An 18,515-nucleotide genomic window follows, 5' to 3' on the forward strand; every position below is an offset into this window, starting at 1 on the left:
TTTCGAAATATATATTTTTAAGGGCGTGGGCTGCCCTCAAAGTTACTTCCATAAGGATAACATTGTGATTGATTTGAATGTTATTACATTCTGAAACATATGTCTATACATTATTTTTCCATAAAAAATAAATCCCAGCTGTATTTTTTCATTTTTGGTTTTTAAATGTAAACAGTTTGCATGTTTTTAAAAATAACTAGAAACCCAGCAAAGAAATGTTACCTAAAGGACACGACGGGAGAAAAGTTTTACATTTTATTTTCGTTTAAACATGCCAAGGACCCAACGACAAAGAAAAATTACCGGTCGGACACGGCGAGTCACCATACGGCAAGCAATGCAAATCGCAAGGAGCCCAGACGAGAAGCTGGAACAGTTAGTGACAACGTTTACTTACAAAATTGCACTGACAAATACTAGAATTCAGCAGCATTCACTTGGCAAGATGGTATTAAAATGTCAGAAATTTTGTGCGCTACATTTTACAGAAAAACAAAGAGAGGACGAGGCGAAGGATTTTCATCCTACTTCCATAAAGGAAAAGCAATTATATCCAGAGCCTACTTAATAGAGCAAATCCTTTGAGCAGAAACTACAAAGAGAACATTAGATCGTACAACTCTGCGCTCGCAATGGTCAGCACTCGAGCTAAAATTGAAGAACATAACGGTGGAGGGCCTTTCGCATAAGTTGCACGGCACAATATATCACTCAATTGGCACCTTACAACCGTCAGAAGGGTAGCATCCCACATATGCCCAAATTTATACCTACAACGTCGAAACCGCTGTTCAAGAAAGAATGCTAATCAACGTGATCCTTGAAAAAGTACCAGGTGAAGAAAGAATTTATCTCAGCATGTACTCAGTCAACACCGATGATGTTTCGGAACAATTACAGTTTCCTGTTGAATTCTTTCAATAGTCTTGAAGGAAGTGGTCTTCCACGACACAGGATAGCTCTGAAAATTGACACCACCTTTGTAATGCTAATGCAAAACCTAAATACAAGAAAAGGCGTAATCAATGGTACCCAAATGAAAGTTACTGGCCTGTATGCAAATAGCATTGAGTGTGAAGTTTTGACAGGATCGAGCCATGGCCAGCTAATTTTAATTCCAAAAGTTAGGCTTTCTCCATCTGATACGCCTTTCCCATTAAAAACTGACACGATACCAGTTTCCTATCTGATTTACACTTGTATATGCAATTACGATCAACAAAAGTCAGGGACAAACCTTTACGAAGGTATCACTGAAGCTCCCAAAGCCGGTCTTCTCGCATGGCCAACTATATGTTACACTCAGTCGTACAAAAAGCTTCGATGCAGAAAGGGTTTTCATTACAGAAACAGAGAAACAATTCGTTGATGGTGAAAGTTCTATCTTTACAACTAATGTCGTTTTTAAAGAGATTTTGTAAACAGTGCATTTATCTTTAATTATTTAAACATGTTTTATATGTAGCTTTTATTTTTTCTGTCATTGATTTGTTTTAATACCAAATACATTTCATTCAAACATTCAAAATATCCTAATTTGTTATTCGTGCGAATTCCCAAGGGTTCACCTAGTAACAGAATAATACTGACCTTTGAGCATCCTTCATACAAGCAGAAGTCATACTGTATGGCTAGTTTCAACATCCATCCAACCCGAAGAAAAAGTATCGGTAAAATTTGAATGTTCTTTACATAATTATGTTCAACATGGGGCAGTGTTTAAACTCTTTCAATTAATTAATTTAACTAAATAATACTTCAAGCATATACTAAGCAAAAAAAATTATAATTAATTTAAAATTTTAGAAGCGTCCAAACAACCTCATAACGTCAACCATTTAATTTGCTCTGAACAGTATTTAACATCACTTCAAACATAACTTCACACAACAAACTACGGTTTGGAATTGTAAGGTTTCTTTGAGAGATTTGTAAAATGTTCACATTTTAGTCTGTCCACATGCAGGCATGAGTCTATTACTAGCCAAGTGTTTGACCCTCGGCACACTGACCACAAACACAACGTAGATAATGACGCCTTGTAACGTGTTGAGAGTATCTGTCACTAACCACACTTCTATGGGACCTCCGATGAAGTAGGAGAGAAGTTCTAGAGTCCAGTTGAGACCCATCACCACAAACAAGATCAGACAGTGCTTAAACCTGCACCAAACAAGACATCTTATCAACCTGATTCAGAAAGGACAATTCCAAAAGTAGCTAAGTCAATTTTTTGAGATATAAGATTTAGTCAAGCTGTATACTGTTTCCTCAGTGCCACATTCTTTAAAACGTCCAATGCAAAATAAATAAAGAAATGAGAAGTATTTTCAAAGAGCATGCATCATCAATTTTGTTTTGTATTGCTCATGTGCATACAAAATATCTTGTCTTTACATGCTCTGCAGCTGATCTGTAGGACACTGAATTGCCTAATGAACATGTACAGCATAATCTATATATTAATTTGAAACTGTTTTTCTTTGTGACAGCTATTTTGAGAGAACGGCTGGGCGTAGAAACTCGGTAGAGGTGTCTAAAGAAAGGTCCTGGTCTGTAGATGAGCCATCAAAAGAGAAACATGGAGAATTCCCTCGGGGCTCTGCCCCAGTGGCCTTTAAATTCCCATCCCATGTTATTCTTATGGAGGAAAACGAGGTTTTTGTCACAGCTAATTTGAGAGAACGGCTGGGCGTAAAAACTTGGTAGGGGTGTCTAAAGAAAGGTATTGGTCTGTAGGTGAGCCCTCAAAAGAGAAACGATGCAAATTTCCTTGGGGCTCTGCCCCAGAGGCCTTTAAAGTTCACTCTGCAATTTTGTTTACATTTCGACCATATGGATAATTTTACACTACTTTTAATGAACCAGCTGTTAATATTAAAATTGTATTCAAAGGTCTACTGAAACTGTCAAAATTAAATTATGATTTTAAATGGATTCTCCTCTGCATGGCAAGTTTTTTATAGTTTCAACAAAATGATGAATTTATGATACGTTTGAAATGTTTTGTTCAAAAATCTATGCTTTATTGCTCTTAGAATATTTTTAATTATGAAATAAGTGTGACTTATCAATTTCAAAGGAACATATAACTATTCCTTATCGGGTTAGCTTATACATATTGTAAGGTTGGCACTTGCCTTTTTTTCCTACTTTCAATCACCATTTATTTTTAAATTCAAGAAAGAACACCTGAGATTCATTTATTGGTATAACAGTTTTTGATAATCGGGTTGAAAATTGTGTCATAGAGTACGTTGAGGATGAGAGCTGTGTTCAAGTTTTGGAATAGACTAACTACGGAGTCTATGGTTTTGGTAAAGTAGGTGAACTAATGTCAATTCAGGTATTAAAAAAAAATGTGTACACAGTTTTTACTTTGATATACACATGTAGCTAGGTTGAACAACGCATCTAAACCTCACTACATACAAAACATTCGGAAACACAACAGTGTCATCACATCTCATCACATTTGCATAATTTGTTACCAATGCTGGACTAGGTTATGGATTTGGTTCCGCAAATGTTCAAGATTTGTGATCAAATTTCCTACAATTATGGTTCATTGTTCATTCCAATCCACGAAATACATGCACAGCTTTATGTGATCTATATGTCCAAGGCAAAACTACCCCATAAGTTAATGAATTATCAAGTAAGAACAGGATGATTAAATACATGGGTCGATGTGGCAAGAGAAGGAATTAAAATTGCTGAGATCGAAGTAAGAATGTTACTGCTTTATGGAGAATCAGATAGTTTTATAAAAAAAGATGAAGATTTACTTTTAAATCCTGATACAATCTGAATGATTTTCCTAAAGCAGATGGAATTAGTGGTTAGTAATAAATATTGACTCTTTCCGTAACATGATAGACTAATTATATGAACTCATTCTCCCATATAGTGAAAGTGGCTTTGGTATGAAACAAACTCATGAAGAAACAATTATAAGACTCCTAAAAAACCTTTTGGGCAACCTAAAGCCGATAAAAAGAAAGGTAGGAAATATTGTGTTAAACGAATTCATCAATCACGTTTTTTAGGGAACACAATCGTCATACTTATTATTGTTTATCCTCCCTTCATATAACTAAGATTTTAATGACTTCACTCTATCTAACGCAGTTAGCTGAATTTACATAAAACCTCAAGATTAACCGTCGATTTCGACGGGGTTCCACTAGTATGTTTTTAAATTTAGATTATAATTTTCTAAAATAGCATAATAACTTTATAATGGCATGTAAAGATTTATGGTAGACACACAGACAGTGTCATGCATTACTAGAAAATGTATAAAAAATATAAAATAACCAAGCACTCTTTGAAATCCATCTCTTTAGTTGTGTTTGAAAAAACTAACTATGCTCAAAAACACTTGTGTGTTTGTTATTTCTAAATACATTTTGAAACATCTAAAAAAAGAACGGCTAATTTACAATTGTTACTTTAAAATAAAAAATGTAGTAGTTTCAAACACACTGGTGTGAAAGCTTCCCAAAGCAAATCCACCACATTTGTGATGCTTAATACCTAAAGTGACATTTTGTCATCAAGTTATTTCATAGTCTCTGCCTATCTAGGAGTGCTAATAGTCGTTAGACTCACATTTCAACCCTGCGGCTGGCCTTGCTGTAGCTACAAGGGTTGCGCTCAGCGTTGAGTCCCAGCTCTTCCTCCACACGTTGCTCTACGGCCGAGCGTACAGCGGAGATACTTAGGCAGAACAGCCCGATGTTGGCCAGCAGCAACAAGCCAATGGGAGCATAGAAGTACGGCAGTGCTGCTGCTTTGCCTTCAAGCACAATAAAAAAGTACAAATTTATGATGTGTAAACTGTATGTTGTTTATAATAAGTGGGTGAAATCTAAAAATAATTTTAAAAAACACATATCCTGCAAGTATCTTGCATTTCTGCTGTCACAGTGATTTGTTGGTAATACTTGGGAACCAAGGTAGCAGAGTGGGTGAGATTCATATGACACCACTACATATATCAGTACAATAATGTTCCTTGTACCTTCCCAATCAATGGTGAACATTACTTGATTTGTTCATTCATACACATGTTCAATGTTGCAGATAAAAAAAACTTGCAATTTAGAGAGAGGTTTTTTAAGTAAGGCCTGGATTTGCATATAAATCCGTTGATCACTGCAATGAGGCTCCTCACCACTTACTGGCATCATTTGTGAATATAATGACACAAATTACATAGCTGCCATGTACACTAAACTATGTATTTTTAAAAGTTTTTAAACCATCGAATCTCTGCCGTGTCCGATGTATGGTCAGTGATAAGTTTTTTTTTTTTTATTAGAAGAAACATAACCGATGCTGACATTCATCGCCAGATGACTGAAGGCTATGGCCCTAATGCAATGAGTGAGGGCAAAGTGTGGAAATAGGTTATGAGTGCAAATATGGCCGCAAATTCCTTTGTGCTCTTCTGTGAGAAGTCTGGGTACCCACAAAAACACAATTCCATCAGAAATGAACATTTCCATGGCTATAGGAGGAACATTTAAACTCCCCTTGCCTATTTCTGCACTTTCTACACCAAGATTGGATCAGGGTCATAAACTTCACTCAACTGGCAAAGAATGGTAGCATTGGATATGTTTCTTGTAATAAAAAAACATATCACTGAACTTAGCTCAGACGCGGCAGGAGATTCATTCAAAGGTTTAAAAATTGTTTAAAACACATTGCGAAGCATAAATGACAGCTACAGAGCTGCAATTTGTTTCATTCTGTTCACAAACGATGCCAGTTAGTGGTGAGGAGCCTCGTTGTGGTGTACAAGCAAACTACGGATTTATACGCAAAACCGGCCCTTACTAAAAAAACCGCCTTTATAATCAAACTCTTGAATGTAAACATAACAATTTTGTTACCGAATAATAACCTCATGACAGTAAACACCGCAAACCACACTGTGTACTCATATGTGTGTGGTTTTACTAAATGAAGTGTATAAATGACCATTTATACTTATATGTACGTCATTTATACTTGTATTTATGTACATTGTAGCCAATGTAAATATTTACTTAGAAACAAGCAATCTAAAGACCAAAAAATGTTTACACAAAAAATAACAATAACTCACTATGAAACCAGCAGCTCTGCAACCCAAAACTGGGTTTGAGGTAGGCATTAGGCACGACTGGGGTGAGCTCCATAACTATGGTGACGATCCCAAACATAAGAGGCATGCTCCAGGCATACAAGGAGTACCACAGGAACCTCACCCTCTCCTGACGTGATGACCAGCACGGCTTGCGACTGTAGAACATTACAACTACTAAACACTGAATGAGAGTTGTTCATAAATAAGGGTATCTAAGGAACTCCAAAAGTGGAACCATCATCATTCATCATGCAAATGAGTACGGCCAGATGCAAACTACAGGAGCCGAGTACAGCCAGATGCAAACTACAGGAGCCGAGTACAGCCAGATGCAAACTACAGGAGCCGCACATTTTTTACTTTAATTCATAACACATCACATATAACCAGGGCCGCGTTAAGGGTCAGTGGCGCCCTGGGCAAACCCAAAAGCATAGCGCCCCCTTATATATATATATATATATATGAGCGAAGGGGTTTTTTTTTAGTGTGGCCTCGGGTTGACTCATCAGTTCGCCGAAATTCACTGCAGGTGGATTTGGCGTTGGGGTGAGTGCAATGAATGCCTCTAGCCCTGCGCCAATAGCTTAATGCACTACGCAGTGATTTGATTACTGTTCAGTACAGTAGGCCTACAGTGTGCAGTTCATTGTATTACACATGTATTGAACGAGATTCCACTAAGGAGTATGTTTTTTCCATGGTTCTACTATAGGCATATTTATACATTAGCGTGTTTTTTTACCAGTTTTGTTTCGGGAGGGAGTTTTCAATTCCGTATCAATGGAAAAAATACTGGTTAATACATGTCATTTTCTTTAAACTGCTTCCTGAGTTTGTTTTCTTTCAGCCAACCGAATGCGGCTCTCGGCTGCACTAGGTTTTTTATGCATTTTTCACTGTTTATAGGCCTACTTACTTGTATCAACACTACTCTCTTTATTTATTACTGGTTCACTAACTGCAGTGTGAGTGTCAACACTGACTAGTGACTGTCACAGTTTAGGTTGTGTTGTGACTGATTTGAGTACTGTGCAGCAGGCACAACACGAACACAACCTACTGACTACTGAGGGAGGAGTACAGTACTGACTGAACTGGACTACTGTAGTACTGGACTGCACTGGACTGACTGGCCAATGACTGGAGCCACACGGTAGTTGGTAGTTGTGACTTGTGGGGATGGGGGTGGGACTGTGAGGGAGAGGAGGGGCACGTCAACCGTAGGCATGTATAGACTACAGCTGGCCTAGGTGCTATTCCCGTAATTTTCTGACGTCACCCAAATTGCAAACAAAATCAGCTGATGTAGGCCTATCGTCATACAAGTATATATTTGTTTTGATTTGATTGTTATTGTTTTACAATTTTTCTAAATGGTAAAATGGTGTTTGCAATCTGAGTGACGTCAGCATATGATGGGAATAGCACACCTATGTATTTTCCTTCCACCATGCAGGCCTCCCATTGGCCTCCCTGCCTCTGATAGTATAGTGAGTGCGCCCGGTTCACACTGCTGCCTGCCTTTCCCTGATTACACGAGGTATAACCTGAAGGTCGAGTATTTTCAATTTTGTTGTATTTATTTACTTTTGCAATAAGGAAAAATCACTTAACTAGAAGTTGAAATTGTCGCATCCGAACCTGGATGCGAGCGAAGGAGGATCGGGTACTCGAAATAATTAACACATTTTACGTTCAGAAAAACCGCATTGGTGTGCGGGAGCCGGTGAGGTAGGACGATGACTGTTGTACAGAGAGTGTCGGGTGATCGAGGTAGCAGTGGGAACGGAAGGTGGTGTGATGGAAACAACCAATGGGGTTAGTTTATTCGATCAGGCCATATGACGTCACATCGTACGATATCTAACGGTACATGGATCGAGCTAGCAAATTTAATACTTGTAATATTTGAATCTGAATTAGAAATATATAATTCATTTTATAATTAAATTAATACACCACATTTCCTCCGCCCTTACTTTTGAACATAGCTTGTATAAAATTTTTATGGAAAAATGTATACACACAAATTGAAAACATCAGTAATGAAAATGAAAACACAATTTGAAAACATCAGAGTTGAAAACAACATTAAAGATTGTAAACATCGGTGCTGAAAATAAACACAAAAATATTGAAACATAAGTGCTGAAAATAAACACAAAAATATTGAAACATCAGTGCTGAAAATAAACACAATAAAATTGCAACCAAGCGTAAATATAAAACCATAACAAACAATTACAAATCCATTTTCTTTGGAGGATTCCTATCCCGTTGTGGATATCGCCTAGTATTAGTTGTAACAGGTGACGTAGCAGTCAGCTGATCGGGTTGTAAAGAATGGCGTTTCGCAACAATAGGACTATGCCGCTCGGACTGGCGTGTAGTTGGTGAGTGACGCGTAGTGGTGGGAGAACTCAGCTGTGGAGGCTGGGTGTGCTGGTGGGGCGGCCTGGCTGGTGACGACACCGGTGCTGACGATACACAGGAAGTAGTAACAGCTGATGTTGACGTCACGGGATCGTAGTATCTGCTATGTTCCGTGTTGATGTTGCTGCCTGTTTGCAAGCCTACCAGCTGATCTATGTGTCGCTTCCAAGTTGAGCCTGTCTCTAGTTGTACAATATATGTTACTGGCCCTAGTCGTCTAACAACCGTACATTCAACCCACTTATCCTTCCCTCTATAGTCTCTTGCTAGTACACATTGTCCTATAGCTAATTGTCTAGTATGGGTACCCCTTGCATTTATGACCTGTTTCTCTTGTTTTTGAGCAACAGTTGACTGAATGTTTGGTCTGATTAAATCTAACCTAGTTCTTAATGGTCGATTAAACATAAGTTTGGCGGGAGATTCACAAGTGGTACTATGGACTGTGTTACGATAAGAGATAAGAAATCTACTTAAAGCTATATTTACATCCTCATTTTCAAAGATTGCACATTTTAATCTTTTCTTTACTGATTTTACCGCGTTCTCAGCTTGGCCATTAGAAGCTGGATGGTAAGGTGGAGTCAAGATTTGTCTTATTCCATTCTGTTTCAAAAATTTTGAAAATTCCTCAGAACAAAAAGGTGGACCATTATCACTAACTATTATTTCTGGTAAGCCAAATCTACAAAACATAGGCCTGAGTTTGTCAATGGTCTGTTTGGCTGAAGTGGAACTAACAAGTTCTACCTCAATCCATTTACTATGGGCGTCTAGTACAATTAAATATATTTGTCCTTTTAATGGTCCAAGGAAATCGACATGAATTCTTTGCCAAACATTGGGAGGAAATTCCCATACATGAAGTTTACTTTTAACAGGAGATTCCCGCTGTGCAAGACACGCTGAGCAACTGTTAGTCACGGCCTCAATATCCTTATCAATAGAAGGCCACCATAAATACGACCTGGCTAACGACTTCATTTTTACAACTCCTAGATGTCCATTATGTAATTCTTTTAATAAAGCCCCTCTTAAGGATTTTGGAATGACTACTCTATAGCCCCACATTAGTATTCTGTGTTCAACTGTTAGCTCAGCTTGCCTTTTGACATAGTCACTTAGATTAACGTCAGAATTGATTGGCCAGCCGTACAAAACATACCCAAGGATTCTGTTTAACTCACTGTCTTTTTGAGTTTCCTTACGTACATCATTAAAATCTATTGGTACATCGCACTCTGATATACATTGGAGATATGTTCCTAAATAATCAATATTTACATTACTTTCTTCCCTGTCATTACAATTTAGCGGAAGTCTAGACAATCCGTCCGCGTTACCATGATTTTGTGACTTAACATAATTAATGTCGTAATCGTAACCTGACAAAAATAACGCGTAGCGTTGTAGTCTGCCAGCTGCAAATGCTGGTAACCCTTTTTTCGAACCAAATATAGCTAATAGTGGTTTATGGTCTGTACAAAGAGTGAACTTCCTGCCCCATAAATACTGATTGAATTTATTTACACAGAAAACAATGCTTAGTGCCTCTTTGTCTATTTGAGAATAGTTCCTTTCTGCTGAGTTTAGTACTCTACTTGTGAATGAAATTGGTCTCTCTATTCCATTTTTGTCAACAATGCTTAACACTCCTGCGATGCCGTAGGGTGACGCATCACATGACAATTTAATTGGCAAGTCTGGGTTGTAGTGCGCTAGCACATTAGCTGAAACTAATCTTTCTTTTATAGCTTCAAACGCCTTTTGACATGACAAAGACCATTTAAAAACTACGTCTTTCCTTAATAATTGATACAAGGGTGTTAGAATGGTAGCAACATTTGGTACAAACTTTGCATAGTAATTAACTAGACCTAGAAAACCCTTGAGCTGTGTAACATCTTTTGGAACTGGTGCCTCTACAATGGCTTTGACTTTACCTTTGGATGTGGCAAGACCCTCTTGGCTAATTACGTACCCTAAGTACTCTAAGCTATCACTGAAAAATTGACATTTATCTTTACTAACAGTTAACCCTGTTGACTTTAGCCTACTACACACTTCTCTTAGTCTCGACAGATGTTCAGCTGTGTCAGCTCCGGTAACAATAATATCATCAAGAAATGACGCTACACCCGGGATACCTTGTAGTGTCTGCTCAATTACCCATTGAAAAATACTTGGGGCAGAAGATATTCCGTAACAAAGTCGGTTATATGCAAATAACCCCTTGTGTGTACTTATGGTACAAAGTTTCTTGCTTTCATCGTCTAACATTAGTTGCATATATGCTGATGATAAATCTATTTTAGAAAATTGTTTTCCTTTCTGTAAGATTGCAAAAAGATCTTCAATGCGAGGTATAGGATGTCTATCTACTTCTAGATATGGATTTAAGGTAACTTTGAAGTCACCGCAAATGCGTATTTTGCCATTACGTTTTAGTACGGGAACAATAGGTGTACCCCAATCACTAGTTGAAACAGTGGAAATGATACCATCGTCAATTAAACATTGTAATTCCTGTTCTATTTTGTCTTTTAAAGAATAAGGTATAGGTCTTGGTTTGTAATACTTAGGTACTACATTTGATTTGAGCTTTAACTTAACAGGATCTCCATTGTAACAGCCTAGCTTAGTGGTAAATACCTCTGGAAATTCGTTTAATAAATCTCGCACAACTTTAGACTCATTGCCGGATTCTACTTTTACTTCATCTGAAGTCGACATTACACTATTTACATTGTTGGGGATACTAACAACGATTTGGAGATCTTTAATCCAATCCCGACCAATTAGAGGATTAGCACCATTGCTTATAACATACAATGATAGGCATTTTTCTACTGATTTGTACTTAACATTAACATTGATTTTACCTATAGGTTTGATTTTTTCATGAGTGTAGGAACTCAGAACTAGATCTGTGGGATTTAGTTTTACATCACTTAAGTGCTCATTGTAAAATTGTTCCGAAACAACAGAAACACAAGCACCTGAATCTACTTCAAATCTCATTTGTTTACCTTGTACTTGCAAATCTATTTTAATAGGTTCAATTTTGTTGACCATACCCTGATTTAAATTAACATTAAGTTCACTGTCAGTTTGAAAAATATTAGAAATGTCATATACCTCATCATTTACAACTTTATCGTTATTTTTAGATTCATCTACTTCCACATAATATTGTTTATGTTGGTATCTGTTACCCTGAGTATTTTTGGAGTAATTAACCTTGGCATTTGAACTATTTTTAGAGGAAGAATGATTGGACTTACCCCTCTTTTTTGATTTACATGCCTTCTCCAAATGACCCTTTTTTCTACAAAAATTGCACACGTATTCGCGAAAATAGCACTGGTGCGTTAAATGACCCTTTTTTCCACAACAATAGCACTCTGTAGATTGCACAACACTTGGAACGGCACTTGATGCACTTGATTGTTTGCTGCGTTGAGGTCGTTGCGCTGAGGAGAATCTCTGCAGCCTCATAGCTGTCCCCGTGCTGCCGCTGCCGCCGTGGTACGTCAGGGATGCTGCGTCCTTCTCTGCTGTCTCTAGCGATGTTGCCAGCTGCTCCGCCTTGGTAAACGTCAGGTTGTCCTCCGCCAGTAGTCTCTTCTTTATGGAATTATTCCGAATACCACTCACTAATCGGTCCCTGAGATAGTCCGGTAACTTGTCCTCGAACTGGCAATGCTTTGATAATTGCTTTAAATGAACGATGTATTCCGAAATAGTCTCGTGTTCCAGTTGGTCGCGCTTGCTGAATTTATACCTCTCCGTGATAAACGAGGGTTTAGGATGAAGATGATCCTGTAGCACTTTCACAATGTCCTTAAACGACTTCTCCGATGGTTTTTCAGGCGTAATTAAGTCTTTCAGCAGATTGTACGATTTAACTCCGATTACTGTTAGAAACGCACTTACTTTCTTGTCGTCCGAAATTCCATTACACTTTATGTAAAGTTCAAAACGTTCCACGTATGTAGACCACGTCTCCTCCGAACTGTCGAACGGCCCGAAATTTCCGATGACACTCATTGTAGTAACTTCTTCTTCTGTCAACGTTAATTTACCGAACGCGGTGTAAAAATTGCCGTCTAGTGGCATGTAACGTACTGAAACAATGGCACTGCACTGTAAAACGCGCTTCCTTTATCCACGCAGTAGGTTGTCGCACTCGTCGCCATTGTCGCATCCGAACCTGGATGCGAGCGAAGGAGGATCGGGTACTCGAAATAATTAACACATTTTACGTTCAGAAAAACCGCATTGGTGTGCGGGAGCCGGTGAGGTAGGACGATGACTGTTGTACAGAGAGTGTCGGGTGATCGAGGTAGCAGTGGGAACGGAAGGTGGTGTGATGGAAACAACCAATGGGGTTAGTTTATACCCATCTTATTTTTGAAATCCCGGCTGATGAAACCCTATTTTTCTTAGTGCGGGCAGTGGTTCAGGGCGCCCCTAGGGCGCCCCCCAACCACCGGCGCCCCTGGGCATATGCCCAGTCTGCCCGTTTATAAAAGTGGGCCTGCATATAGCAACGGATTTCAAAAGGGTTTGACTTCCTTTCCACATAAACCTAATCAAAGAGCATAATTCATACTTGTTGGGAGGGTAGATTTTCCTTCATAACGGTATCAACTACTACGGTAAGACAAGACTATGTTATGTGCAGAGATCAATCAGTTAGTAGGAAAGATCTCATTTCTTTTTTTTCTTTACACTATATCCTACTTTATTAGTATGTCCAAGGGTATACAGAGAGAGGGAGACAGCAACACACTTCCCCAATCAAAGTTTTTTTTTGGGGGGGCTTTATTTTACTAATTGGTTTTGATCATTTATAACAAGAATTTTATAAGTACCTAATCCTAGAAAGTTTTTTTGCTCATTTCATACACTTTATTTTAACAGGTGGGGGAGCAAACTGGTCTAGTGGTTAGAGTGTGGGACTTCAGGTTTGGGTGAAGAGACCCTCCCTTATCATATTTAATGGTCATGTGATCATTTCAAAATTACTGAAATAACAGTATCTATTTCATCAACATTTTGTGACCTTAAACATACGGTGTTTTTAGGTAACTGTTTATTTTTATTTTCTTAATTAAGTAAATCCTTGAAATTGTTGTCCCAAAAATTAATTTTGGCTGGATGTTTGACAAGAAGAATTTCTCTCAGAGTTAATTGAACTTAATACAAGTTTTCTTGGTTTGTGACAGATGAAATTCAAAGAATACAGTATGGACCTGTAATTTTTATGAACAAATATTGTTTGTGTTTTGAATTAAAAATACATTTTACAATTTTGATTACCTTCATATAGCCTAATCATTTTTCCAGTAGACAGCTCGACAAGTTTCAGGAATTATTTCACTTCACTTAGGGTTTGCTTTGATATATTTTAGGTGTACGTTCTTAAAACTTCTATTAATTAGTTTTGCTAAATCCTCGGTGTCGCTATCACTTTCATGTGGTTCAATAGCTTTTCTCCAGCAGGTATTTTATTTCAGAATGTATGGAGTTGCCAACTGCAACAAATTATTGTACACTTGTTCATCTGTTCTTAAAAAAAAATTATTATCTTCTGGTTACTCAGTATACTAATGCAAATAAATTTTTCTCTTCTCCGTAACCACTGTCTTGTCCATCATGAACTTGTCCATCATTGCCGTTTCCTTTCAATTTAGCACAGCGCTTTTTAACAACTAAAATAGCAAACGTTGACCAAAGCTAAACTTCCTCTATGAAGGCTAGAACTCTGCATGTGGACAATCTCGGGTTGCACAAATCTCTTCGCACACATGTGCACAAACAAATGTGAGCATGTGGACCGAGCTATAGATACCTATTACTGTTAGTGAAAAGTAATTAACCCCCGCATAAGTAGTTTTGGGTGAATTCCTAGCCTAGAGATTAGAATTAAAAGTATTAAAGTATTACTGTCTCAGACTTTGGTGGACAGGGAAACGAGTAAAATCTCCAGGCAAATCCACAATATTTTAGAAGTTAGGACCACTAACCCTTTTATGTGTTTCTCTACTAAATGGGACAGGTATAATCACTAAAAAAAGTATGTTGAAAATAATAGTACAATAATCCTGAACCAATAAACATCATGTAATGTTACTACCAGTTCCCTATGAAATGAATGAGCCAAGAATTATAATAATAACAAACAAATAATAATAATAATAATATTGAGCAAAGCTCACTTTCCCTCACTTTGTAACTTCTTTGTAAGAGCATCAGAATGTAATAGCTTGACCAATTGATATGAAATTTGGCCAACAGCTAAAGAATACTGAGCACAATGTTTATGGTAAAAGATATTTGCAAATTTCCTTCTGGATTTTATTTTACGGGTCACGCAATTTCGCTTGTTATTTTAATGTAAGTTGAAGAACAATTATATTGGGTTTATGACATATGGGTTTATCTCGTTTCATTTAAATAAGATAAACATATGTTAATTGTTTGTAACTGTTTTGTTTACATTTCAATGTTTACTTTCATCCTAGGTTAAAGTTGGAATGTAACAGTTTATCAATGGAAGTAAAAGTTTTGCTATATTTGTTTTGAGCATGCCTCAAAGGCCACGTCGTAATATTGGTCGTTGCACCAATAATGCAAATATTGTAAGAGAGTGGCGTCGTTAACAAGAAGAACCAGATGAAGCAGTGGCGGAAGAAGCTGATAATGATAGGCAGTTAGCTAATCAATTCCAACATGAATTAGATGCACTAAAATTTTACACTTGCACTAACTGTCGCTTCGCTCATTTATGGGTCTAAAGTGTAACCGCAGACCACACTAGTAATAATAATATTTTATTGTCGTAAAGCAATAAGCATTGACAAAGTCATACAATACAGTCAGAGATTGACATAGTCAACATGAAATATTGACAATAAGATTGTTGAAGAATGTAGCAAATATTTGTGGTAAATATTTAAATTTTGACAAAAAACAACAAACTAACTATTGAGAGAGATCTCCCTCCATTGTGTAACAGAGATTATTTGGTATCAACAGATAAAACTTTAAATGATTGTTTTATAGCTATCTCAAAAAGTTTTATACTAAGAGTACTTTTATTAAAGACGACCTTTAATCAGAATTACTTACGTTAGTCTCCACCAAGTGTCAATGCAGAGAACATTCAGCCAGAAAAAGCATGCAACGAATGAAAATTGGATGACAAAGGCTGGAAATAATGAATAATATATAATTAACAAAAACTAATAATTTCAATACCAAAACTGCATTCAAGAACAGAAGGCCATTATGTATGTAATGAAGAAGTCGACAGTAAACAATAATCGCAAGTAAACAATAATTTAATAATAACTTAAGGTCAGATAGTACCACGTAGATAAAATAATTGTGTGTTTTTGCAAACATAATTAGTTTTAACAACTACAGTTTAAAACTGAGCAAGGGGGGCTTTACACTGATAATATAGGACGTTATGGTGCTGTGTTGCATATACTGCATAAACTAGAAAATTGAAGATGTTTCCATAATTAGGTATTTCAGTAACTAAAACTTACCAAAAGTAACACAGGCTTTTTGTGGGAGGCAGTCTCCAGCCAACTTGACTATCGCGAGAGCTAGAAACGCAACGGTGAGACTCCCACAATGACAAGCCAGACTCTTGCCTTGAGTGTCCCTTAGCTCTGGCAATCCTGCAAATATCACCGTTGTCAGGATCAGGAACGGAACTGAGATCAACAAACCTGAAAAACCAAAACATGTTACACAACATCACCTAATTTAGGAGAATATCTCTAGAAAGTACTGTATTTACTTAATTAGTGTTCTCATTCAACCCTACAATTGTTAAACTTGACATTACTTATAATCGTTTGGCTTGTTTGGAACATTCTTACCTACAGGGTAGACGGCCAGGGCAATCTTCTCAAAGACGGTCGGAGGAGGTGGTGGTGGGGGAAAACACAGCAGAGGAAGGGTAACAGCTCCATTGCCTCCAGTAGAGGGGTGAGGAGGAGAGGGAAAAGCCTCCAAACAGTAGTGGTTCAACCCGTACAGTTGATCTGACTGGAATGGTACGAGAAGAGATCCATTGCACAAGATATGGAATTCATCATTACTGTCTTCTTCTGGCTCAAGTCTAAACCTGGAAACAACAAAGTATTAGATTGTGTCATAAATAAAACTAAAAGTCAATTCTATTTTTCAAATATGCAAACAATTGATAACTGCACTCTTAGATAAAAATGTACCCGCCGCAGCAAACTTGCAGACTAATTGAATTTCCATTTATCTGATTGAACTTTTACTAAAATATTTACTTAAACTTGTCAGATCTATTCCCTTTTCAAAAAGCATTAATTGGTTTTGTAAGGCTCATGGTCTTGTAGTAGGGGAAAGTCGGGTAATTGGGCGCAGCGGGTAATTGTGCGCACCGCCATATTTAATATTTGGAATCTACTTACCGACGTCCGATCGGTGCTACGACCTAGTGGTGGTTGGAAGAACTACGTCAAAACTCCAACGGCGGCCATTACATCGTTTTCATAGCCAGTGAAGCTTTGTTTATAAACGTGATGTGTTTGTTGTTATTTTCGCCGGCTTCAATTTAAGAAGGTATGCCTACAAATAATTTTCTATTTAGTTAAGATTGTTACATATAGGTTATATAAGTCTTACGGAACAGATATATGTCTATGGTTATATCCGATTATTAATGTTTCTGGTAAAAAATTTTAACATAAACTCCGGGTACGCGGTCGGGTAATTGAGCGCAGTGGTGCGCACAATTCCCCCTCACGTGTTGTTATGGTAATTACGATTTCGGTTTTTTTTTTCGTTTCAGATGCCACGAAAATATATCAGGAAGACGGCAAAAGGATTGTCGTACTCTGCCGATGACTTAAGAAAAGCAATTCATGAAATTCGAGTAGAAAAACAGAAAATTAGAGAAGTTGGACGACGTTTTGGAATACCTGAGTCGACTCTGAGAAAGCAAATTCGTTTGCCCAATCCTTCATCCACAGACCCCCTAGGCCGTAAGCCTATATTTAGTCCCCAACTCGAGCTTGATCTCAAAGAATACATACTATCTCTTTGTAAATTGTTTTATGGTTTGACACCGAAAGAGTTGAGACGCCTTGTTTACAAATATGCAGAGTCTAAGGGACTATCACATAACTTTAATAGAGAGTTAGGTATGGCAGGAAAAGACTGGTTATATGGGTTTCTTAATAGACATCCCGAAGTAAAACTCAGGCAACCTGAAGGAACAAGTATAAACAGAATATTGGCGTTCAATCAAGAAGATGTAAGTAAATTTTATGACAACCTCGAGGCAATTTTGAAGAAGCACAATTTTCCTCCTCACAGGATCTACAATCAGGACGAAACCGGAATATCAACTGTCCAAAAAAAATGTCCTAAAGTGCTTGGATTGAAAGGTGCTAAAAAAGTAGGCACTGCCACTTCTGCTGAACGAGGGAGGAATATATCAGTCCTTTTTGCTGTAAATGCAGCTGGACATTTCATTCCCCCAATGCTGGTATACCCTCGTGTAAGAATGACACCTCAATTGCAACGGAATGGACCTGTAGGGGCTGTATACACATGCTCATCAAACGGATGGAGCAATGAGACTATCTTCATCAATTGGCTTCACCACTTTGCAGCACATGCCCATCCTACCAAAGAAGACCCAGTTTTAATTGTTTTAGACAATCACAGTAGTCACGTGTCACTTGAAATTTTCAACTTCTGCAGACAAAACCATATCCACATGCTGTCCCTTCCTCCTCATACGTCTCATAGGCTTCAGCCGTTAGATTTGACATTTTTTGGCCCATTAAAAGGAGCTTTATACAGGGAGTATGATTCATATCTGACAAGCTCAGGGCACACAAAAATTACAGAGTACGACATTGCGGAGCTTCTCAAC

General features: G+C 37.7%; 1 protein-coding gene across 1 annotated transcript in view; it reads right to left on the reverse strand.

Annotated features, from left to right (window-relative positions):
- Positions 1–1,940: 1,940 nt before the first annotated feature.
- Positions 1,941–18,515, reverse strand: part of LOC128999334 (G-protein coupled receptor Mth2-like) — a 28,588-nt gene continuing 12,013 nt past the window's right edge. Inside the window, exons 3-8 of the mRNA XM_054425775.1 lie at positions 16,477–16,724; positions 16,138–16,323; positions 15,713–15,791; positions 6,119–6,294; positions 4,615–4,801; positions 1,941–2,163 (exon numbers count right to left, since the gene is read on the reverse strand). Coding sequence (XP_054281750.1) covers positions 1,941–2,163; positions 4,615–4,801; positions 6,119–6,294; positions 15,713–15,791; positions 16,138–16,323; positions 16,477–16,724 — 1,099 coding nt within the window. The remainder of the gene's footprint in view (positions 2,164–4,614; positions 4,802–6,118; positions 6,295–15,712; positions 15,792–16,137; positions 16,324–16,476; positions 16,725–18,515) is intronic.

The sequence above is a fragment of the Macrosteles quadrilineatus genome, unplaced genomic scaffold, assembly GCF_028750875.1.
Source record: "Macrosteles quadrilineatus isolate MER2022 unplaced genomic scaffold, UCM_ALF_1.0 Scaffold_1__1_contigs__length_201487025, whole genome shotgun sequence".
Lineage (NCBI taxonomy): Eukaryota > Metazoa > Arthropoda > Insecta > Hemiptera > Cicadellidae > Macrosteles > Macrosteles quadrilineatus.